At 42.5% G+C, this 25383-nt stretch overlaps 1 protein-coding gene across 1 annotated transcript in view; it reads left to right on the forward strand.

Moving 5' to 3' along the window:
* MAPKBP1 (mitogen-activated protein kinase binding protein 1) overlaps nucleotides 1-25383 on the forward strand; it is a 127754-nt gene that overhangs the window by 89623 nt on the left and 12748 nt on the right. Inside the window, exons 12-25 of the mRNA XM_066630881.1 lie at nucleotides 1099-1283; nucleotides 1373-1464; nucleotides 1960-2085; nucleotides 2866-2936; nucleotides 3398-3519; nucleotides 5748-5823; nucleotides 7607-7718; nucleotides 8544-8607; nucleotides 9115-9240; nucleotides 18790-18938; nucleotides 20212-20261; nucleotides 21502-21738; nucleotides 23033-23202; nucleotides 24678-24814. Of these exons, the coding sequence (XP_066486978.1) occupies nucleotides 1099-1283; nucleotides 1373-1464; nucleotides 1960-2085; nucleotides 2866-2936; nucleotides 3398-3519; nucleotides 5748-5823; nucleotides 7607-7718; nucleotides 8544-8607; nucleotides 9115-9240; nucleotides 18790-18938; nucleotides 20212-20261; nucleotides 21502-21738; nucleotides 23033-23202; nucleotides 24678-24814 (1717 nt within the window). The remainder of the gene's footprint in view (nucleotides 1-1098; nucleotides 1284-1372; nucleotides 1465-1959; nucleotides 2086-2865; nucleotides 2937-3397; nucleotides 3520-5747; nucleotides 5824-7606; nucleotides 7719-8543; nucleotides 8608-9114; nucleotides 9241-18789; nucleotides 18939-20211; nucleotides 20262-21501; nucleotides 21739-23032; nucleotides 23203-24677; nucleotides 24815-25383) is intronic.

Here is a 25383-nt window from a genome sequence, read left to right on the forward strand (position 1 = left end):
CTTTACAATAGTTAGAGGGTAGCCAGATGACAATCCATCAGTCATTCTCTGTCCAAGTGACCCCCTCCCTTCCCCCTGAAAGAAAAATAATCCTTTCTAAGTGCCTGGAGAGAGACTGATTGTCGGATTGTCCTCTTAATGAGTCTGTCTTAACATCACAAAGGTCAGCAAGGCTGTTTTTAAATCACCTGAGCAAAGGGACTTTGTTTTTTAAATTGATTTGCTATAGTGTGATTTTTGCCCTCCAAATGAGTTCTGGGAATGGAACCCACACAAGTAATGAGACTCACATTATTTTATATTATAAAAATAATGGTTTTTATAACTTAGATACCAAACCATATCTCCAGTAGTTTGTACAAACATAGAACTGTAGCTTGTTTTAAAGCAACAGCAAAAGTGTGTGTTTTCACACATCCTATCCACACTTTCTTGGGAGTAAGCCCCATTGACACTAATGGGACTTACTTCTGAGTAAACATGCATAGGATTCGGCTGTCAACCTGTAATGGCATACCATGCTACAACCAGCTTCAGAAATTTGTGTTTCTATAATATTTGCAAAAGATCTAGTGGTGATTGCTGAATGATTTGGTTACTGATAATCTTCCAGTTAGGGCTTCTCACTCTATATCCCACATTGCATTGAAGAGCCTTTGCAGAAATTTGCTAAGAATTGCATCTTTTTGCATTGCAACAAAAGTATAGTTGATGAGAGCTGCCCCTATGATGTTGTCCTTTAATATTTTTTTCTTTCAGCATTTTAGGTTCTCCCTGCTGTGTACTGCTAGTATCAGGCAGCTGTTTTCTCTACCCTTTTTCTGAAATCAGGCCACATTGCAATATTATTTTCCCTTTATGCATCTTTAAATGGCTTACTGATCCATGGTTCAGCTAAACTTCCCAGATGTCTGGAATTGGGCTTTGAAACTTGCAGATTAGAGGTTACTGGCAGGTTTAGGGATAAACGGGCAGCAGGTTAAATCTATGATTGACTTTGCTGCTGTTGCAAGAGAATGAACTAGTCATGGCTTTATTCTGAATTTCTTTTTGCTTTCATCTGGGTTGCATCATCTGGGATCTCTTGTCTCTCATCAGGATCTGATGAAAATCATCTATGTGGATGGAAACACTCAGGCCCTCCTGGACACAGAATACAATACTGGTGGAGGTGTGGACAAGAGTGACACACAGGCCTTAGATGCAAAAGTAGGGATTCGCACAGTATGTGTGAGCCCTACTGGGGAACATCTGGCCTCCGGTGATAGGATAGGCACGCTCAGGTAAGCTTTGTAATCTTGGGAAGGTGTGGCCTCAGGTCAATGGAAGTGAAATGTCCTTTCTGACAACCTGCACACATGTTCCCTTTCAGAATCTATGAGTTGAGGTCCCTGAAAGAGATGCTGAAGGTTGAAGCCCATGATTCTGAAATTCTCTGCCTTGAATACTCCAGACCTGAAACAGGTAAGATGGTTACCATCCTGGCTCCCTTTCCTGATGGTTGGCATCTTGAGGTGCAACAGCTGTGCTTTCTTTCATTAAGCCATGTTCCTTTAACTCTGTTAGTAGAAACCCTCCAACATCAGGCACAAAAGGCAATATATTAAAGAGGCTACCTCTTCTTTCATTTATGTCAGAATGCCAGATGCAAGGGAGGGCATTGGGATACAAATCTCTTGCAGTCTTGTGTGCTCCTTGGGGCATTTGATGGGCCACTGTGAGATACTATACTGTGAGATACTGTGAGATCCTATGGCAGGATCCAGTGGGGCTGTTCTTATGATTCTGAAGTCTAAATGATCATACATAGACCATCACTCTTTTTTCCCCAACCTCACAGAGAAGTATCCTCTTATCTACTTCGTTTCATTTTATTATAACATCTTGCATGTTTTTAATGTGGAACTGAAGGAACTACCTTTTTTCAGTAAGGACTTTCCCCTTTCTTATCTCTGATAGGCTTGAAACTTCTAGCCTCAGCCAGTCGGGACAGATTGATTCATGTTTTGGATGCAGGGAAGGACTACAGCTTACAACAGACCTTGGATGAGCATTCCTCTTCCATCACAGCAGTGAAATTTGCAGGTAATGGGGTCAGGGGACATCTGTCCTTGTTAACCTGAGTCAATAAGCAAACACCTGTTCTTCTTGGCAGCTGTATAACAGATAGGCTTTGGTAACTTTCCTGATTCATTTCTTGTAGTATTGTCCCTTAACTGGGGCTTATTCCTCCTTTCTATATATCCTGAATGTTTTCCTCCTTCCCTCTTGGGTATTAGGAACTGCTGAAGTAAAGAGAGAAAAATTAAGTAGCATGAAATTGCAACCAAGGCTTTTCTTTTGCTTACCATGATGTTTTAAGTGATAGAAAAGGGAAAATCCCCTTGCCATTCTTTCCTCCCTGGTTTTTATAACTTAGATACCAAAACATAGCTCCAATAGTTTGTACAAACATAGAACTGTAGTTCGTTTTAAAGCAACAGCAAAAGTGTGTGTTCTCTTTTCACACATGCAGGGGGAATGCATGAGCCTGAGACTCACTGCAGGTTATTCATTGTCTGAATCAGCCTTGGTGGGAGTTGTGGACTTCACAACCAGCATAAGAAATGTAATAACCAGCTCTGAAACTGCTAATCTTGCAGTTGTTTAAGCTGATACTAGCAGCAAAGGGATATGTTCACCCACACACAGAGACGCACACGTACGCACACACGCAAATTGAAAGCATGTACTAGCTCATGAAGGATAGTTGAGGTGGCAAAATTGAGTGAATAGTTTCATTTAAGAGAGAAGGAAATGATGCATAGATTCATTTCAAGTTTTCCAGTAAATCTATTCCTGACCCGACGTGTTTCTCTCCTTCAGCCAATGATGGAAAGGTGAGAATGATCAGCTGTGGTGCAGATAAGAGTATCTATTTCCGCACTGCGCAGAAGGTAATTCCATTAAAGTATTCTCTTTTTATATAACTTGTGGTTTAGAGCTATTTTAAGATTAGTGGTGGAAGCAAAGGTTTTGGATGATGTTCCAGGCCCTTTTCTTTTCCATGTCAACTTTAGTGCATGTTTATAGGGCCAAAATGTAAAAAATTATGCAGGACTGTTATAGTGGAACAAGTTAGACACTATCTGATTTGATCCTCTAATGCAGTGGTTCCCAGAGTTGCTGGGCTCCTGGAGCCCTTGTAGCATCTTCTACTGGGCTCAGCCAGGCGCCACTATCTTTGATTTTGCAAAATCTCCAAGTAGGTGGCACCCTAAGGCATCGTAATACACACTTTAGGAACCCTGCTCCAGTGTTAGTTGTTTTTGTGGAAGCACATTTGTTTCTTGCTTGTGGAGAGATCGCACGTGTAGACTGTCTTGTTTTTGTTTCCATCTCTGTTCCTTATGCTCAGACAGGTGAAGGGGTCCAGTTCACTCGGACACACCATGTTGTCAGGAAGACCACTCTGTATGACATGGATGTGGACCCTAATTGGAAATATGCTGCTATTGGGTGCCAAGACCGTAATATCAGGTTGGTTTACTAGTTATGTTGTTTGTTTGGGAAATTAATTTTGGCTTGTTGACTAGACAGAGTTAATTTTAAGGAATACTAGGACAAAGTCAGGTGGCACACCTGTGTGTAGAAGATGCTACTTGCCAGCTTCCTTACTGATCTCCATTCACCCTACACTCCATTCCTGAAGAGGCAGTGATTCTTTCTAACATCTTTATTTTTAATTCCCCGACATTCCTCTCCGCCGTCTGGTGCTCCAAGTGAGTGCCAAGCAGTGGACCGCTGGCCTTTGACCGGTGCTGTCCTAGAATCGGCTCGCGCTGGGGCAGCTCCAGCACTGGGCCTTATGGCACATTTGCAACAGTGTGTGCCGGTGGTGAACTGTCACACACTGCTCTGGATTAGGCCCTTAATTTCTAGCCTAGCCTAGGTCCCAACATATGCATTATCTTTTAATAACAGAGGCCTACAAAACTGAGGGTCAGAAAAGTTTTTCCCAAACTTTATGGTGGTTTGATATGAATTTGGGGTGCCGATTCCAAAAATGGCGTCCGTTTTGCCCTATCACGTCTAGTTTTGGAGATATAACGTTGTTAGTGAATGGTTCAAGCAGCTTCCTCATGAGGAAGCCATGGTGTAGGCTTCCTCATGAGGAAGCTGCTTGAACCATTCACTAAAGAGGCTATGCTGTGTCTCCAAAACTAGACGCGATAGGGCAAAACAGATGCCATTTTTGGAATCGGCACCCCAAATATACCCGGGAATTGGTGTAACATTTAAGGAAGCAAAATGTGTGTTGGCCTGTGTAATCAGAAAGGCCTTGTAATTTTTTAAACAGTCTCAGTATTTAAAGAACTAGCCAGTTACCATGATTAGATTATTTATCTTCTAGCTAACCTGAATACAAAGCAGTGTATGAAAAACTATCACAAAGATTATAGGCAGAGAATCACAAGCCTTATAGGCAGAGAATCACAAGCCTTATGAGGAAAGGCTATGGCGTTTGGGCCTCTTCAGCCTAGAAAAGAGACGCCTGAGGGGGGACATGATTGAGACATACAAAATTATGCAGGGGATGGACAGAGTGGCTAGGGAGATGCTCTTTACACTCTCACATAATACCAGAACCAGGGGACATCCACTAAAATTGAGTGTTGGGCGGGTTAGGACAGACAAAAGAAAATATTTCTTTACTCAGCGTGTGGTCGGTCTGTGGAACTCCTTGCCACAGGATGTGGTGCTGGCGTCTAGCCTAGACGCCTTTAAAAGGGGATTGGACAAGTTTCTGGAGGAAAAATCCATTATGGGGTACAAGCCATGATGTGTATGTGCAACCTCCTGATTTTAGAAATGGGTTATGTCAGAATGCCAGATGCAAGGGAGGGCACCAGGATGAGGTCTCTTGTTATCAGGTGTGCTCCTTGGGGCATTTGGTGGGCCGCTGTGAGATACAGGAAGCTGGACTAGATGGGCCTATGGCCTGATCCAGTGGGGCTGTTCTTATGTTCTTACAAGGTAGTTGCAATTAGGAACCATGAGATGCAGTGCTGGCCATCAGCTTAGATGGCTACACCAGAAGGCTGATGAAGTACTGGCTTTGTGACTGTGAATCAGGACCTCCTTGCTTTGACCCCCACCTCTACCTTGAACTCAGTAGCTGGCTTTAGGCACGTTGCTTCTTCTGTCTTAGCTCACCAGCTGCAGAATGGGGGAAATAATATTTACACCCCTTACAGTGTCCTTGTAAGGCAGTGATTTTCAACTTTTTTCATCTCACAGCATATTCACAAGGCACTAAAATTGTCAAGGCACACCATTAGGTTTTTGACAATTGACAAGTCATACCAAGTTGCCAATGGGGGGCTCACATTTCCCATTGGCCCTACTAATAAATGACCTTCCCCAAATTCCTGTGGCACACTTGTGGACCACTGGTGTCACACCAGTGTGTCACAGCACAGTGGTTGAAAATGGCTGTTGTAAGGAGTGCATCAGGATATTACATGTTAAGTACTTTGCGGTGGTGATGATTTATGGAGGGTAAATAATTTATGAATGTTTATGGAGGGATTTCATGGAGGGTAGGTTTGTCAATGCTCCTTGGGAATTATGATTAAGTGGAATCTCCTTGCTCCTTATGACCTTGTTGGAGGTCCTTTGGTTACTCACTGGCAAGAATGAAATGCTTGGACTTGGTGATTCTCTGATCCGATCCAATATTTTAAATTATTTTATTTCTTTCTCAGAATTTTCAACATTAGCAGTGGGAAGCAAAAGAAGTTATACAAAGGATCTCAAAGTGAAGATGGCACCCTCATTAAAGTAAGACCACAGTCCCTTTCAGCATAACCCATTGCTGTCCTCTCTTCCCATTTTCTTGGTTACATTTATAGTTGTTCTGTATTCTAATTGTGTATCTGGAGTTTATTCCATGTAATGTGATAAAGATGCACTTTGTAATATAGTGCTTATAGATGGGATTTTTTATTTGCATGTTGGTTGCAAAATGGTTAATCTGTTGTCAAGGCATCCTAGTTGTAAATTAAAGATAAAATGCTATACTTAAAAAATAGGCTGCTCATTACTCCAGAAAGTAATTAGCTAAAATCCATAAGCCTCATATTTGAACCACTCTGCAATAAAAATAGAAATTCATGAATAAACTCATGGCTGTAGATTGCTTATCTCAGTGCCTTGTTTTTAAAGTAGCAGCTGTCGATAATTTGGCAGCTGCTGCTACTCTATGCTTGGCCATATGCACAAAACTCAGTATTGCTGCTTAAGCATATTTAAGACATACTTTCCATTGTCTTCCTCTTGCAAAATTCTGGGCATTTCCGCCATTGGTCTTTCAAGATTTCTGCATGCTATGTGATGGCATGCTGAGCCTTGTGCTCAGCCTCTAAGGCTTTGTTGTTTCTCAGCCCCCTATAGATTTAATTCTAGAAGGGCCTCTTCTATCCCCATCAGCTTGTTTGCTTTCCAAATTCAGCAATGCAGACTGTTAGAAATATGAGGAGATGGCAGTAATGTCAAGGGAAGAGATCTGTGAATGAGGAAGTGGCTGACATCCAGAGAAACACTAATCTTTGGTCTCTTCTGCATTTGTGAGAGACTCCTGACCTCTAATGCTTAGTGTAATGTGTATAACAATAAATTTATATGGGTGTCTACTGATGGCGTGTTTATCAATACGTAGGGTCATCTTCCCTGGTGCCAAGCAGTTGTAAGGATGACTGTCTTAAAACAGATGTTCTTACTGGCCCTTTTATTGTACCGGTAACTGTACCGCACTGAATGTATTATTCTGCATTAAGAAAAGCTGTGCTCTGTGCAACAGAACAAATGAGGCCAACTGATTTATATGAATTCGCTTCATCTGTAGAATTACAAGGAAAAGATTCTTTGTCACATTTATTTCATACTCTCTTGCCAACGAAGTCAGGACAACAGTGGACATGGAGTTCATTATATCCTCATAACCAGGGCCAGCCCATCAATAATGTGAACAGTGCAGCTTGAGTCAAGCAGTGGGTTGCAGGGACTGGTGAACCGGCGTGGTGCCCCTTTAACCCTGAGTCTGTAGTCGCCGTCTCCTTCCAGACTACCATGGATAGAGTTGCTGCAGTCCATTTCTCACTTGCTTTTACTGAGCTGAATGCAGTGTGGAAGCATTGATCCAACCCCCTGTCACTCAACTCACTCATTCCCCAAATAAAACAAAGTGCAGGTTGTGCTAGGATCACTAGGTTATGTCATTGGGTATTTGTATTGAGCTAAAGAATTAAAATGTGTCTAGCTGCTAGTGTTTCAGCTCATACAGTATAATATTAATTGTGCATGAGATACAATAAAAATCTGTATGAAAAAGTTTATAGATGAGTGTTTAAGTCCCGCTGACTTCAGTGGAAGAGTAGAGTGCATGCTCAATTCTCTCCCTTTTAATATCTATGAGAAGTGCTTAACTTTGGCTACCTCAGCAGAACCTGCACGGATTGTTCTATATGTTTAGTAAAATCTTGCAGACCAGACTTCATAAAGAAAAAGACCTGAAACACAGCTGTTATTTCAAGCAGTTGTTTCTCTTCTGGATTGCTTGTTTTAGGTGCAAATGGATCCTTCAGGTCTCTATATTGCAACAAGCTGCTCTAACAAGAACCTTTCTATCTTTGATTTCTACTCGGGCGAGTGTGTAGCCACAATGTATGGGCACTCAGGTAAATAGCAGAACTGTTACTGATAGCAAATATTAGTTTGAACCATCTTGGTCGCTGATATCTTGCTGGCTCTTTGCTTTTAAACTGTTGCCAGTTATGCTTTATTATTGTTTTCTGACATTTTGTACTATCCTGCTTTTCTCCTGAACTTCAGTTAAAAATAGGCTATAAATTGCCTAAATAAATATAATTTTGCTTTTAAAACTGTCACACCCCCTCTGCCAGTTATGCTTTATTATTGCCCTGACGTTTTGTACTTTTCTATCCTGCTTTTTTCTATCTTGAACTGCAGTTTAAAAAGGGCTGTAAATTGCCTAAATACAATTTTATAAGGTGAAGGAAATGGATGTTAACCATGTGTTTAATGAGATAATGATATTCATATGCTAAGTATTATTATTAAGAACTTATTTAAAAGCTCACAGACTTGTTTACACAGAAATAGAGATGGGGGGATGGTTCCTTGTCCCAGAAGTGTTCACAATTTAAACAAAAGGTACAAAAGAGACACCAGCAAACAGTGATTGGAAGAGACATTATGGTGGGCCGCTGTGAGATACAGAAGGCTGAACTAGATAGGCCTTTGGCCTGATCCAGCAGGGCTCTTCTTATGTTCTTATGGAATGAATAGGGACAATGGTCTCCCAGTTAGCTGGATTGTCAGTCTTCCTTGCTCTTAAATCTTTCAACCTGAGAAAACGGGGGGTTCCAGGCATTTCCTGGATTAAAACATCACCATTGCCTCAGTAAGAAAAGCTCAGATGGTTGATGTGTGTTGGTGCCTGGGATGTTTCAAGTACCTTTTTCCTTCTGATTTTTTAATAGAAATTGTAACTGGGATGATGTTCAGCAATGACTGTAAACACTTGATCTCAGTTTCTGGTGACAGGTAAGCAAAGGATGTCTTTTTGCTGTAATTTTTCCTTTCATCAGTAGCATGGACGTTGGTGCCATCTCTTATGCTGCTTAAAACCAGTATTCACTTGTGGACCATGTAGTGATTCCAGGTTGGAAAAGCAGGACTGGATTAACTGCTATGCCACGTACTATGGTGTTCAGCTCCAGCCATGCTAATTGTACATAGAATTGCTTTAAAGACGCATCTGTTTGTTTAAAGTACTTGTATGCCCCCTTTCCAAATTTGCTCTAAGTGACCAATATTTTATGAGCAAAAGCCCAACGATGAAATTTTACGAGCAGCAAAGAAGAAAAAAACAGACAATAAATAGTTTTTTCAAAGCCAAGCATTTTCAGATTCCTGCCAATAGATATCAGGCTTTAATTCACGGGTATCCAGGAGAATTTAGAAATATTGTGGAAAGCCATTCTTCTGCTGGAAAGCAAAGCAGAAGTTTCGGTCTAAAGCAAGATGATAAGACACATTTCCTTCTTCCAGCTGTATTTTTATCTGGCGTTTGAGTTCTGAGATGACCATCAACATGCGGCAGCGACTGGCTGATATGAAACAGAGAGGGAAGCAAGTGGAAAAAGCTCAACCAGGAAAAGCAGCTGGGCTCATCAGGTAGGAGGAGGGGCTGCTACTGCTTTGACAGTTTGCAGTAATGAGGGATTTACTAGCTGCACACTCAAGTATATTTTACCTTGCTTCTTGTCCTTGGCAGATGCTAGTAATGTGATTAATATTCTTCATCTGTGCTTTAAGAGATTTGCATCAGATTAGTCTTCATTTGTCTTTGTAATATAGGAGGTGCAGCACTGAAAATAGATCTCATGGAATATAGATCTAATGGAACCCCTACAGATGCTGAGGACTGACCTATATTTATAAAATGCCCTTCCAAAGAGGTTTCTTGACAGGTTTCATTGGGGAAACCATTCCACTGAACAGCAGCCCAGTCCTATCCTTTCTCCCACACTGGTGCAGCCATGCCAAAAATGGGTGTGCTGTATCTAGCATGGGGGGGGGAGGGGCAGATCAGGAGGCTTCAACAGGGAAAGGGGATTTAAATCTCCTTATCTCTGCATAAGCCTCTCACACTGCAGTGGGTCTCCTCAGACCTGCTAGCACAAGTCCAAGAAAAGAAAGGGGGCAGGGAGGCTGCAGAAAAAGGGGATAGGATCCTGCATACACCATTTTTGCTAGATCCACCCCCCTACTGCCTTCCTGCCTCTGTTCCTTCCTGTTCCTGCCCTGTTCCACCCTCCTCCACTCCCTCTCTGTATCCCTCTCCTCCCTTACCTTCCTCGGCAGGCAGCTGGGGATCTGCTGGCATGGGCAGAAGGTCCCGGCCTTCTTGCCAGTGTCCCAGCAGCATGCTACTTAGCACATGGCCACAGCACCTTTTATGGAAATCTGCGATACTGGAACATCTGTTCTGCTGCTGCCCAGCTCAGTTGCAATTGGGCCAGAAGTGTCACCATTGACAAGACTCTACACCATGTCATGTCATAGCAAATCTCTCTTTCTGACCAGAAGGGACACACAGCAGGGCCTCATTAGACAACTGAAGGGAATGGGAAGGGTCACATATGAATGGTGCTACTAGGTATTATTGCAGGACAATGGAAGTCAGTCCTTGAAGGCGATGCTACAAAGAGCATTGGTGTTGCAAGGTTCTAGGTTTAACTCCTGCTGAGTCATTGCTGAAATGAAGCCCTGGTGGTGCACCCTTAATATCCACTCCTGCTATGCGGTGGAATTTAGCCATGGAGAAGACTTTTCAAGCCAAAAATCCTGGAGCTGTGCAGCAGTGTTCTTTTTATAGCCGACTCCTCACCATTCATTCCAGCAGCTGCAAAGCTTTGCCTTTTTTGAGACTCGGCCTGGATCTGACACTCCCAGTTTCAGTCAATATTGTAAGGCTCGTTCATCACATGCTCTGCTTGTAGAGTTGGCTCTGTGACGTGCCCAGCCCAGCGGTTTGTTGGAAAACAAGTTTGGTGACCTTTTTGCTTAAGCTGGAGACTTTTCCGTTCTGGCCGGCTTTAAAAGGCACAGGGCCTAGTTGTGAGATGTGAACAGAGATCTGAGAACACTGCTAGCCGGAGTTTAGAAGGATGTAGACCACTTTTGCAGTACTGATTCGTGGAGCTAAAAAGCTGGGGACCTTGTGTAAGTCTCTCTCTCTCTCTCTCTCTCTCTCTCTCTCTCTCTCTCTCTCTCTCTCTCTCTTATTTTTATGGATATGCATTCCTGGGAGGTTGAATATGGCTACGAGTTTCTGAATTGCAGCTTAATGTTTATGAGGATGTTGGCCCCTATGTGGCCTTGGCAAAAGATGCATAGAAACATTTAACTGTTCTTCTGTATAAAACTTTTTAGGTTACCTTTCTAGTTCATTGTTTCAATGATGTAAGAAACCAGGTGCTGAATGTAATGTATATTTGGAAGACGGCTAGTGCTTTTAGTGGTTATGTATTCTGAGAGCATCACAAGGTGAATGAGCAAAGTAAGATCATTTGGAAAGTCATGGAAATGGAGAGTGTTGATTTGGGGGACTTGAGATTTTAGCTCTGAAATGACATGTTCTGATGCAACTGATATGATGGAAATTAGTCTTCCAAATCATGGTTTGGGCAGCTCAGGAATGAGCCACTGGTTGCATGTTCTCTTTCCTCTCATGGCTCTTGTATCCTAACCTGAACTTGCCTGTACTTCCTAATTTTTTTCAACTATAGTTTGTCATGATGTCTGTCTTGACAGATGATGGGTAGCAGGTTGGCTCCAAACTGCTATGATTTGAAACCATGGTTTGCAGTGGACTGACTTTGTAAATGATGGCTAGATAGCACTGATCAGTTTGCTGATTCAAATATCATAGCAAATTATGGTTAGAGTGAATCAAGAAGCTGACCCTGCATGCAAGGGCAAGGAATGAGAGTGTGCAAGCCCACAGCATGATCCCAAGTCTCCAAAGCATTATTTTGGAAGATCATGACATTTGAACCGGGCCACTGTGCTGGAATGTTCTGCTAAGGAATCTTCTGGATCTTGTCCTCTGATCACATTTTGCAAAAGAATTCACTAATATATTTTAACTTTTCTTGAGCATATGCTTTATTCAGGGTTCAGATTTTGCTCATGTAATTTTTATGCTGGATTTTTAATATCTTGTGCTGTTTTGACTTGAATGGGAGGCAAATATACAAAGTTCATTATGCAGCACTCAGGATTTTCAGGCCAAATTTTGTACAACAGTTTTAATAGATTCTTCTGTCTTGATTTTCCTCTTTCTTCCTACTTCATTTATTTTTGTAAAACCCATGCTTTTCCTGAAAGAAAGATTAAGCGTAAGGTTATCTCGGTGGGCAAAACACTCAGAGGGTTAAAGCTCATCTGTTAGAAATTAATTACGTTTTGTTCTTTTATCAACTATGATCAAGCTGTAGTTTTCAGTTCTTTTTTTCCTGGTGATTTTAGATGGAAGTGCACTTTTTGACTTCCAGGTAGATCTGGTTTTCTCAAACTGTGGGTCAGGACCCACTAGGTGGGTCGCGAGCCAATTTCACTTGGGTCCCCATTCATTTTAATATTTTATTTTTAATATATTAGACTTGATGCTACCACGGTATTTGACTACAGTTGGGGAAATGTTACAGACCTGTACTTTTAACAAGCTACTATTCATGTAACAATAATAGTCAATGGGACTCCTGGGTAAGTGTGGGTAGGATTACAGCCTAGGATTGTTAAAAAAATTATCCTGCTTGATGATGTCACTTCCAGTCATGACATCACTTCCGGTGGGTCCTGACAGATTCTCATTCTAAAAAGTGGGTCCCAGTGCTAAATGTGTGAGAATCACTGAGGTAGATAATCTGTACTTGTATTCTGTGAAAGCCCTTTTGTTCTATTGGGTTTTCACTTCAGTGGTGGCTTCCTATCAGATGTCTGGCAAGGCACGAATTTTTTCTAGAAAAAACAGGGTCTTTCCTATGTGGAAAGAAGGAAGTGAAAGTTCTGCTAAATGGTACAATGAAGAATGAGTGACTGTTTCACTGCCCTGTTTGTCTAGCGTTATACTGATTTTTTAATTTTATTTTATTCCTTTGGGGAGAATTGTAAGGATGTTACTTTCACCATACTAACATTTTAGAGAAAGGGCTTCAGGAAATTGTCACCTCAAATTATTTTAGAAGTCGGAAAAACAATACTTGTTTCAGTTGCACAGGGCATTGCATAAGCAATGCTGCCCTTAAAAGGCAGATAATCACAGTGGTAATGTGTCTCGTTGCTTTCTTTAAGTTGAATTATTTTAAATATTCATGTTTTTCTTTTTTAAAGAAGTTCAATTAAAATTCACAACACTAAAGAAAACAAGTTATTCCTTGTGATATAGTTTTTTCTTATTCAGTGATACAAATAGAAATGGAAAGTCTTCAGCTATGCACATATGTGGGACACACCAGTGGCATAGCTAGAAGGAGTGCAAAGCAATAAGTTTTGCAGGTGTCTGAAGGTGCTGTACAAGCGACCCCTCCCCCTCTGAGCCATTTCGGGCGGGGTAAGCAAAATGGAATGTTTTGCTCCCCCTGCCGCTTGCACGCCGCTTGCACGCCACAGTCAGGCACCTGCAAAACTTAGTGCTTTGCACCTCCTCTAGCTATGCCACTGGAACGCTTACAAACCAGCAACTGTGAAAATATATTACCATCAATGCATGTGGGGCAGAAAACTACAGCCATGGTCTCCCAGGCAAGGCCTGCTATTTGTCTTTTCTTTTCAGATGCAAACTTGTACAACTAGGAGGCTCTCTTTGTTGCTGTGTCATCCCTTAGAGTCAGTCATTCCTGAATTAAATTAGATGGTGTTGCTTACTGCAAGCACTCTGTTACTTGCAAGCCTTGCTGTCTGTTGACAGAGGCTGCTCTGGGTCCTTGAAGAAGGTGGAACTCAAAGCAATTAGCATAGAAATGCCATTCACTACAGACAGCCCAGATCTCCACCTTGCTAACCTATATGAGTCATCAGCCTGCTCTTTACTCAGTACTGAAAGAACTGAACATCAGAGTCTTGAACTGGACTAAGATATAGCTGAACAGGCTCCTCCAATCTCTCTTAGGGGCATGCTCTGTCTTACTTCATCTATCACTGGGCAGGTAGAGGTTTGCCACACTACTTCATGGTGAGCAGTCAGTTTTGGTGTCCTTGAAGCATTCTGAAACCCCATTTTTTTACTGCTTTGAATTTGAGCTTCATACGTCAGAACAGAACTGCATATTACTCTGGCAAATATGTGCCCCCTAAATCTACACTTGCTGAGATAAGACATGAACAAGCATTGCATTCTGAGATGGGGGAGCACTGGATGGGAGGAAGCACAATTAACCCTTCGTGTGCCTACCATTTTTTTCTTGCTGATGACCCGCATCCACCAGGCTGTCTTTTTTTTTTTTCCCCCAACTAAATTTACTTTCAGTCTCCGTGCCTGGCAGTTGGGATTTTTGGTTTTTAATGGCATGTGGGGCAGTGATTGCAGAAGAAAATTGGCAGGCATGGATTCTTCTGATGTCTGCTCATTCTTCCTTGCAATGCATCCTCACACATTCACATTACGAAACAAAAAGTGTTTCAGGAATCCAGTTTTTACCTCCTAACATGATATTCCACCCTCAGTCAGTCAATTTGTACAAAGGGAGGAAGTCATTCTCATACTTTTCTTTGAATTCCAGACCAGAAATCGGATGGGGACCTTGAAATGAGGAAACAGATCAGGGAAGTGACAAGGAGGGACAGGGTTGTAATCATGGGGGACTTCAATTATCCTCATATTGACTGGGTCAATTTGTGTTCTGGTCACGATAAGGAAACTGGATTTCTTGATGTGCAAAATGACTGTGGCTTAGAGCAGCTAGTCACGGAGCCCACCAGAGGGCAGGTGACTCTGGATTTAATATTGTGCAGTACACAGGACCTGGTTAGAGATGTAAATGTTACTGAGCCATTGGGGAACAGTGATCATGCTGCGATCCGTTTTGACATGCACGTTGGGGGAAGAATACCAGGCAAATCTCTAACAAAAACCCTTGACTTCCGACGGGCGGACTTCCCTCAAATGAGGAGGCTGGTTAGAAGGAGGTTGAAAGGGAGGGTGAAAAGAGTCCAGTCTCTCCAGAGTGCATGGAGGCTGCTTAAAACAACAGTAATAGAGGCCCAGCAGAGGTGTATACCGCAAAGAAAGAAGGGTTCCACTAAATCCAGGAGCGTGCCCGCATGGCTAACCAGCCAAGTTAGAGAGGCTGTGAAGGGCAAGGAAGCTTCCTTCCGTAAATGGAAGTCTTGCCCTAATGAGGAGAATAAAAAGGAACATAAACTTTGGCAAAAGAAATGTAAGAAGGTGATACGGGAGGTCAAGCGAGACTATGAGGAACGCATGGCCAGCAACATTAAGGGGAATAATAAAAGCTTCTTCAAATATATTAGAAGCAGGAAACCCGCCAGAGAAGCGGTTGGCCCTCTGGATGGTGAGGGAGGGAAAGGGGAGATAAAAGGCGACTTAGAGATGGCAGAGAAATTAAATGAGTTCTTTGCATCTGTCTTCACGGCAGAAGACCTTGGGCAGATACTGCTGCCCGAACGGCCCCTCCTAACCGAGGAGTTAAGTCAGATAGAGGTTAAAAGAGAAGATGTTTCAGACCTAATTGATAAATTAAAGATCAGTAGGTCACCGGGCCCAGATGGCATCCACCCAAGAGTTATTAAGGAATTGAAGAATGAAGTTGCAGATCTCTTGACTAAGGTATGCAACTTGTTCCTCAAAACGGCCACGGTGTCAGAAGATTGGAGGATAGCAAATGTCACGCCTATCTTTAAAAAGGGAAAGAGGGGGGACCCGGGAAACTATAGGCCGGTCAGCCTAACATCCATACCGGGTAAGATGGTGGAATGCCTCATCAAAGATAGGATCTCAAAACACATAGACGAACAGGCCTTGCTGAGGGAGAGTCAGCATGGCTTCTGTAAGGGTAAGTCTTGCCTCACGAACCTTATAGAATTCTTTGAAAATGTCAACAGGCATGTGGATGCGGGAGAACCCGTGGACATTATATATCTGGACTTTCAGAAGGCGTTTGACACGGTCCCTCACCAAAGGCTACTGAAAAAACTCCACAGTCAGGGAATTAGAGGACAGGTCCTCTCCTGGATTGAGAACTGGTTGGAGGCCAGGAAGCAGAGAGTGGGTGTCAATGGGCAATTTTCACAATGGAGAGAGGTGAAAAGCGGTGTGCCCCAAGGATCTGTCCTGGGACCGGTGCTTTTCAACCTCTTCATAAATGACCTGGAGACAGGGTTGAGCAGTGAAGTGGCTAAGTTTGCAGACGACACCAAACTTTTCCGAGTGGTGAAGACCAGAAGTGATTGTGAGGAGCTCCAGAAAGATCTCTCCAGACTGGCAGAATGGGCAGCAAAATGGCAGATGCGCTTCAATGTGAGTAAGTGTAAAGTCATGCACATTGGGGCAAAAAATCAAAACTTTAGATATAGGCTGATGGGTTCCGAGCTGTCTGTGAGGAGGAGATCTGTGTTCTGAGGAGAGAGATCTTGGGGTGGTGGTGGACAGGTCGATGAAAGTGTCGACCCAATGTGCGGCAGCAGTGAAGAAGGCCAATTCTATTCTTGGGATCATTAGGAAGGGTATTGAGAACAAAACGGCTAATATTATAATGCCGTTGTACAAATCTATGGTAAGGCCACACCTGGAGTATTGTGTCCAGTTCTGGTCGCCGCATCTCAAAAAAGACATAGTGGAAATGGAAAAGGTGCAAAAGAGAGAGACTAAGATGATTACGGGGCTGGGGCACCTTCCTTATGAGGAAAGGCTACGGCATTTGGGCCTCTTCAGCCTAGAAAAGAGACGCTGAGGGGGGACATGATTGAGACATACAAAATTATGCAGGGGATGGACAGAGTGGATAGGGAGATGCTCTTTATACTCTCACATAATACCAGAACCAGGGGACATCCACTAAAATTGAGTGTTGGGCGGGTTAGGACAGACAAAAGAAAATATTTCTTTACTCAGCGTGTGGTCAGTCTGTGGAACTCCTTGCCACAGGATGTGGTGCTGGCGTCTAGCCTAGACGCCTTTAAAAGGGGATTGGACAAGTTTCTGGAGGAAAAATCCATTATGGGTTACAAGCCATGATGTGTATGCGGAACCTCCTGATTTTAGAAATGGGTTATGTCAGAATGCCAGATGCAAGGGAGGGCACCAGGATGAGGTCAATTGTTATCTGGTGTGCTCCCTGGGGCATTTGGTGGGCTGCTGTGAGACACAGGAAGCTGGACTAGATGGGCCTATGGCCTGATCCAGTGGGGCTGTTCTTATGTTCTTATGTTAATTCCTGTACGCTTTTTATCCTGATGCTCTTTCTGACTTAAATATAGCAGCAGTCCTACTCAGGTCAGACAGTCTGGATCTCATTCCCATGAAGTTGCAAGGAATCAAAAAGCCATCAGAGCCTGCTCTTTGCTTAAAGACAGGCTTCTTAATTCACTAGCCACCCACAGTAAATCCACACCATCTAGACCACCATCTAGACTACCATCTAGTACCCCAAGCAGGAGGATAATGAGATGCTTATCGAGTAATGTGTTTTAAGGGGCTGTTAATTTGAAAAATCAGAATTCTCCTGCTGTATAAAGTAACAAATACTAAAAACATCACTGCTCCTTTGCCCCTATTTTTGTATCGCTGGTAATTTGCACATTGCAGGGAGTGTTGTTCCCCAGCCAGACTATCCCGTATTTGGTAGATCAGGTTATTTTTGTCTCCTGAATAATGCCTTGTGCTAGATGCCTACCCGAAGCACTCCATAAAAGTTGCTAATAGTATGCTTGGCTTTCTTATGTAAGACCATGAAACAGGTGTGATGCTGATGAATTTGAATATGACTTACGACTTGAATCTAGCCAGTCTTGACGGATAGTTCAGTTCTTCTTGTTTTGGCTGAAAAGGAAAAATGTGTCTTTTGCTGGTGAAAGCTTATGCTTGGGGCTCATGCCAGGAATTTCTGTCTTATCCATTTTGATTAAGGATCCATCCCAGGTATGTTAAGCACTCTCTTTCTGTTGTGTCTCAGGACTGACATGCAGGGTAGTATAGAATTATGGTGCCAAGGTTCTGTAGATGGTTTTATGTTGCAAAATGTAATTAGGTTATTTTCTAATAATACTATTGATCTTTTTTTCTCCCACCTAAGGGCCAATTGCCTCTTTATGTAGCAGCAAAACTAATAGTATGTCTATAGCAGTTATAAAATTTAGTAAAGAAAAATGGGTGAGAGGAACTATCCAAGCTAAGGGTACCATTTAACCAACTTTAAACACTTTTAAATCTCATTGTTTATTAGTGGGAGAGAATTAAGTATGTGCGTAACTCTCTCGTTGAAGCCTTTGTAACTTAAAAGTTCTTAATTTGCCGTGGTTGTTGCCCCAATTATTTGGGGGGGGGGAGATGTTGCTTTGATTGAAAAGATGAACCATCTATGGATTAGTTATGGTGTGTGTCTTTTGTCTGTTTAATGTATTATTGCTATGTCTCTGGACCGTTAGTACTTAAGCTGAATTGCTGGGTTTTCAGGAGGTCAGAATAACTTGTCATCCACTTCTTGTACCTCCTTGGCAATTTAAATTTGCTGAGGTCCAATTGTGGAGTAATGGTTGTGTATACAAAGTGCTTATTCTTTGAGATCATCTGGAGAGATGTCCTTTCTCAGGTACCCCAGTTGTAGAAGTTAAGCGATTACTGGATGTTGGGCCTTCTAATTTGTGGCGCCTCCATCTCTGGACTGTTCTCTCTAGTCCATGAACTTGGTGTCCACGCTTTGAAATTCGTGGTGTCAGTTAAAAAATGACTTTTAAAACATCTGTTTACTTCTGTTTCATTGGCCACTGCTATAGAGTGTGAATTTTAGCATCTTGATTTTATCCGTTGCTGTTTTAATTTTCTGTTGGCTTTCTTTGCTGCTATAATTATTGTCTATAAGCTGTCCCAAACTGTTTTTTTATGTGGGTATAAAACATATTGAATAAAATTTGGTTTGGATGGAGAATCTTGGCATTCATCATTTCTGCTTCATGCTTTTTAATTAAATTCATTCCTTCTAGGCATGAGTCGGTCTCTGTCCTCTCATCTGCGCCAGTGCTCTCCTCAGACAGCGATAAAGATGGTGAAGATGAAGGGAATGATGATGATGAGTTGCACGGACTGCAGTCTTTGCAAATACAAACCAACTGCAACACGGAAAGGGATTCAGGTATAAGGGAAGAGGCGGTTTATATTACAGAAGGTGAACACTGATAGGGAGATTTATGATTGGTTCGCATAGCAATTTACTTCATCACATTTTCTCCGTGGGACCTGGAACCAAATGGTGAAAGCACTGTGGACTTGGGAACACTTTGTAATTTTCTACAATCATGCCAGCATATGGAGTACCATGATTTTAACAATTTCTGGAAGGTGTACCCGTGTATTGTTAGTTCTTATGGAATATGTCTCCAAATGGTCATGATGTGGGACTAGTTCATACAGTGAGAAAAGGGGAGAAAAATTACTTTGAGAACCAGACCTGAGGATTCAAGAAAAATGAGAATGCCTACATTAGACTGTCAGACTGAATGTATGCACTTGCAACCAGCTGACCACAGAGCTAGTGGTTTTAAATGTTGGTGTCTGTTACAGTGTTGAGCATATTATACTATGTGTTATTTTTTTGTAAGCCATTTTGAGGACCACTTAAGTGCCAGAAGAGTGGTGAATAAACGTTAGTATAAACCAACACAGGTGTTTGTTCAGTTGAGATGTCACTAGGGGATGGATAGAGAGACGCTCTTTTCCCTCCCACATAACACCAGAACCAGCAAACATCTATGAAAGCTGAGAGAGTTAGGACAGACAGAAGAAAATATTTCTTTACCCAACGTGTAATTAGTTTGTGGAACTCTTTGCCACAAGAAGTAGTTATGGCATCTTGCCTGGATGCCTTTAAGAGGGGATTGGAAAAATTTCTGGAGGAGAAGTTCATTATGGGTTACTAGTAGGTATGTGCAAGCTCTTGGTTTTAGAGTCAGGCTGCCTCTGATTGCCAGATACAGGGGAGGGCACCAGGCCACAGGTTGTCTGTTGTCTTGTGTGCTCCCTGGGGCATTTGGTGGGTCACTGTGAGATACAGGAAGTTGGACTAGATGGGCCTTTGGCCGGATCTAGCCGGGCTCTTCTTATGTTTTTATTTCACTATAGGTTCCATTAGGGAATTCCAAAAATAATTCTAAGCGGATTAAAACTTAATATGCATTCTAAAAAAGAGAAATGCATCTGTGTGTTTGTATGTTTCAGTAAAAGCCAAACAAATGCACATTCACTGAGCTTTTAAAACAGAATCTGTTAAGATGTCTCCTATTGTAATCTGAGATTGTGTATTGATTTGATGTGCCTGTGCTGTAAGAGTTTTCTGGGGGAAAGGGAAGAAAAGCAAAACTAAATGTTTGAGTGAAGTATCTACTCATCTATTTTGTTTTCTTTCCTAGATTCAGAACTTTCTCTTTCAAGGAGCTTGTCCCAGTGGGAAATGAGAAGGGTGAGCTTTCAATATGTTTCTTAAAAAAAGAGGTTTTACAACCAATGGCTTGCTCCTGCTCCTTGGCAGTGCCAGTCATGCACGTGCTGCCATGGAAACTGTATCACAAAAGTGCCAAAAAGCACTTTATGGTAGCCAAAAATAGGGAGGTGTTGGTGTGGAGGCCAGCATGGGTGTGCACTGGGCCTCCATGTAGGTCAGAGAGGCCCTGGGAGTTACTGACTGTGAGCCTGCCACCTGGGAGTGGCAGTGGAGGAGGTGAGGTGGAGTGAAATTGGGCAGGGGAGGGCAGAAAGGATAGTGTTTTGGGCCAGGGAGGAGGGCAGGGATGGTGGCAAAGACTGCTGCCAGATCCTGTCCCCCGTTCTGGGCCTGAAAGCCCTACATGGGGCTACTAGGTTTTAAACCAGCGATTGAGCTGGTCCAAATCTGAGGAGCCCCATTGGGCAGGCTGGGGGTCCCTTACCTTAAGGAGACCTCCAGCTGCCTCAGTGACTGCACTGGATATAGTGGTCATGACAGCGGCAGCGCTGCTATACTGCAGCACGGGCAATTCTGTAAGGATTGGGATGCGATTGGGATGCTAGACAGCTAGTGGATAAATATTCATGGGGGCAGCCTGTCTCAAGATGCATGAGAGATTGAAGCATCAGTCTCTCTTGACTATAGTCCCATACCATGGGAATCTTGAAGCTCTTTAAAATTTGTAAAAGCTGCAAGTGTTTAAATAATTTGACCCTAAGGCTGATTTTAGGCATTGCAAAACCTCTCCAAGTTAGCTGGGAACTTGCTGATCTAATCTATAACTACTTGCCCTAAAAGCACCAAGGGTTCCTATGTCATTGTTCTTGGAAAAAAATGTGGAGATGCTGTCGACCATTCAAGTTGTAGTTGTCCATTCTTCCAAAAACAAGGCTTTCCCAAAGCTTACAAATTGGCACAGGAGAGTGCAACTGTCTACAACTAAAGATATGACTAAATGTGGAGGTAATGATAGTGCACTCCATTGATAACAGAAACATATTAATGAAATGTTGTGTCCTTTCTCATCCCCAAATTTTGGTGGGTAACATGTTAGGTAAGTTCTTCTGGTTATGCTTTTTGCAAAACCAGAGACTTATATTCCTCTAACCCAGTTCTATCATCTGCTTTTTTTGCTGTGAAGAGTTTGAGGCTTTTGATTTCTAAGTAAATGTGTTGAAGTATCTTTTTAGCTTTTATTTTAAATATGCTTCCTTAGGCAAAAGAAATTGCAATGATCCAGTGTTCAGAGACTGCTATGAGCAAGGCACCTCGGCAGCGTGGACGCTGGTCCCAACCAACCAGCAGCATAGAGATGACAGTTAAATCCATGCTTGATTTACGCCAACTGGAATCTTTCTCCGTCTCCCGGTCTGCCAGCCGAGACTCCATGTCCCAGGCCAGCAATGGGGATGACCAGGAAGAGCGCATCGATGTTCCTCCACATGTCAATAATGTAAGAACTGCTCTTCTCAAAGGAAAAAAAAAATACCAATGGAAGGGATGGAGTTCTCCAATGAAGTTGTGGCTTCATTGAATTCTGGCTAGTGGAGATGATGGAATAAGATAACGCAGTGGTTCTCAAACTTTTTAGCACTAGAACCCACTTCTTAGAATGACAGTTGGGACCCCCTGGAAGTGGTGTCATAAACCTGGAAGTGATGTCATGGTCAGAAGTGACACCATCAATTCAGACTTCAAACCTAAGCTGCAATTAGCCAAAGATTCCATTACACAGAGCACTTCTGCTTTTAATTTGTGTAGCTCAGAATTTAAGCATTCCAGCTCAGAAGTCAAAGTAGGATCCAATGCAGACTTGGATCCTTCTCCAACCACAGAGCCCTCCCCCCTGTCCAGCATACCATCTTCTCACCCATTCAGGGCAGAGCACCATGCTTCTTTCCCACTGGGAGCACACTCTACCCAGCAGCTCTGTACCCTGTTTTTCCAGCCCTGTATTTTTAACAGTGGCTGAGCTGGGTGTTACACAACCCACCTGAAACTGGATCATGATCCATCTAGTGGGCTCCAATGCACAGTTTGAGAAATGCTGTGATAACTCATGACTATTAAAGTAGTGCGTTATTGGGAGAAGGACTATATCTGCTTGGGTTTTAGAGGATCATCACTGAACCATCACACCAGAATTATATCCTTTTGGATGAAAGCATGAGTAAACGAAAAGAGATTCTGCTTGTTTGCTTCTCTTTATTCTCTGTGTATAGTAACATTCTGTCACACCTGTTATCTGTCAGGTAGGAGAATCAGGATTGGCTCTTGCTTTTCCTAAATCACATGCTACAGCTTTTCCCATAGAGGAGTGTTTCTCACACTTTTAGTACCGGGACCCACTTTTTTTAGAATGAGAATCTGTCGGAACCCAGCAGAAGTGATGTCATGAGTGGAAGTGACATCATCAAGCAGGAAAATTTTTAACAATCCTAGGCTGCAATCCTACCCACATGTACCCAGGAGTAAGTCCCATTGACTATCATTGTTAAAAGAATATACATTGTAGCTTGTTAAAAGTACACATCTATAACATTTCCGCAAATACTGTCACATACCATGGTAGCATCTAGTCTAATATATTAAAAATGAAATATTGAAATGAATGGGGACCCACCTGAAACTGGCTGGCAACCCACCTAGTGGGTCCCGACCCACTGTTTGAGAAACACTGCAATAGAGCACTGCATTGCTCTGCAGGAACAAAAGGAACTAACCTCAGTTTTGCATTTTTGTATCAGGTCGGAGGCCCCACAACTCATCAGGAGACCCAACCTTGCGTTCGGCCCCAGGTTATTCGACTTGTGTCTTGTGAAGGTGGGATTTTCCCCCAGGAAATGGAACCTTCAGAGAGTGAAGAATCTGTAATTTATCCAGAACAAGATGAGACTCATCCTACAGACACCAGCAGGTCAAAAATAAATTCTTTTCTGGATCTTAATTTGAGCCACTTAGGTTGTGTTTTTCTCCTTAGTTCAGGTGGTTTGGTAATTCAACCAATCAGCGTCAGAGGTAACTAAGAGCCCCATGCTGAAGTTTACAGATGCTGTAATTTCTAGCAGTGTGATGAACTTAGACCCATTAGATTAATCTTTGCTTGTGAGCAAGTTATCCAAATAAACTGTCACCAGTTTTCTCCTTGGATGAATGTCATAGAGATTTCCCTTCCTATTCCTTATCTTGTGCTTTCACCCTTGTTCAGGATGAAATGTAAAAAAGAAGTGCTTTAAACTATTCTAGAAGCAATCGAACAGTGGATCTTTCGAGATTTCAGTAGGATGTCTTGGAGGAATCATATACTGAAGAAACAGAGGAGACCTCAGGCTCCTTTCTTCCCCATCTCCTTCCATCTGTCTTTTCCTTACATGGCTTAACTATCCATTTCCTCTTGTTCCTTCTTTGAACAAAGTGTCACTGTAACTGTTTTATTTTCTTCCTTCCCCTATAAATGATGTTATGTCTGTGAGTGCTAGATATGTCTGTGTGAGCTGTTACTTTCCAGAGTTTTGCAGACTAAACCAGTGGTCCTGTTTCTACACACACACACACACCCAGCAACTGCTGCTTTATGTATTTAATATTATAGTTCTAATACTTGAAAAGAGCAGACTGTAATCTCTTGAAGCAGTTGGAAGGTGGGAGGGGGCATTTCTGGACAGTGTAAGAAATCGAAGCATGAACATCACAGTAGCAACAGGACTTGCAAGCTATCATAGTTAGTCCTTGTACAATTCCGTTAATGGTATACTCAACAACTGCAGCTTTCATGCTTGAATTCAAATATAGTGACTGGGTTTCCGATGGAAGAACACAAATATTTCTTCATTTTCATCCATGAGGTCAAAGGGAGACCATTGGCTACACTAAGTGAACCACATTCTGATACAGTTTGAGGGATGGCATAGGAAAGCTTTTATCATGGCATAGGGATGGCTTTTATCATGATGTTGTACCAAGTCTCTCAAATTACCACTTATAAATTGGTTTTTCCACTTATTGGCTTAATTATCTTTAAGGGCAGCAGCTTAGGCCTTGAAGGCTGTGTAGAAGCCTGTGAGAGAGATACAAAAATTTTTTTTCAGCCAACTTGAACATTCTCCTGCAGTGTTGGAAAAACATAGCATAGCAACATTTGCCTGGTGGGCTGAGAACTAGTATTTGAATATTGACAACACAGAAAGTAGAAGAAACAGTCCAGATGTCACTGTCCAAGCTCTGTGAAGTGCAAAATCACTTTGCAAAAATGGTGAAACAGTTAGGCTTAAACATCTCCTCCTTTTGCTATGCTCAAAGGGGTGTCAGCACAAGTGAGGTCTTTGAGTGCAATGGAAGTAAACAAAAGAAAGGCAACTTTTTCTCATCCTTTGTTCTTCCCCTCTCTTGCAGTGAGTTCCAGGTAAAAGCACTCCCCCATGGGAAGCTAGGTAGAGGCTACAACAGCAATGGATGCCAGGATAAACACAGTCCTGACAGTGCCTGCTCGGTGGATTACAGTAGCAGCAGGCTATCAAGTCCAAACGAAGGTGAGAAATTCAGATTATATGTTGGTTTTAGACTTGAAGTTCACTCCAGTTGAAGGTTTTAACTCTATGTTAATATATCCAGGAAGGTGAAATGAAAAACATAAAACTAAACAAGAATCAATATAGGCCAATTTAAGCTTGGCCACCAAAAACCATCACAGATGGAAGGTTCTGCACCACACTTGAAATATGCTTGGAATGTTTTACAGAAGCTGGTTGTTTCCCACAACTGTAGTAGCTTGCTGCGTTATCAGTGTACTCATTCCTGTGCCAGACATTTCTCAGCTTTGCCAATCCTTATGCCAGCAATTTTGAACCAGTGGGCCACAGTGCATTGGTGTGCCACAAGTAGTCCACAGGTGTGCCACAAGAGTTTGGGGGAGGGCCGTTGAGGGATGTGAGCCCCCCCCCACCAGCAGCATGGTGTGCCTTTTCAATTGTCAAACAACGGTTGGTGTGCCTTGACAATTTTAGTGCCTTGTCAGTGTGCCATGAGATGAAAAAGACTGAAAATAGCTGTCTTAAGTTGATCGTTGCTTGTACCTACTGTGATAGTACCAGCCTCCCAT

The sequence above is a fragment of the Tiliqua scincoides genome, chromosome 1 (assembly GCF_035046505.1).
Source record: "Tiliqua scincoides isolate rTilSci1 chromosome 1, rTilSci1.hap2, whole genome shotgun sequence".
NCBI classification, from domain to species: Eukaryota; Metazoa; Chordata; class Lepidosauria; order Squamata; family Scincidae; genus Tiliqua; species Tiliqua scincoides.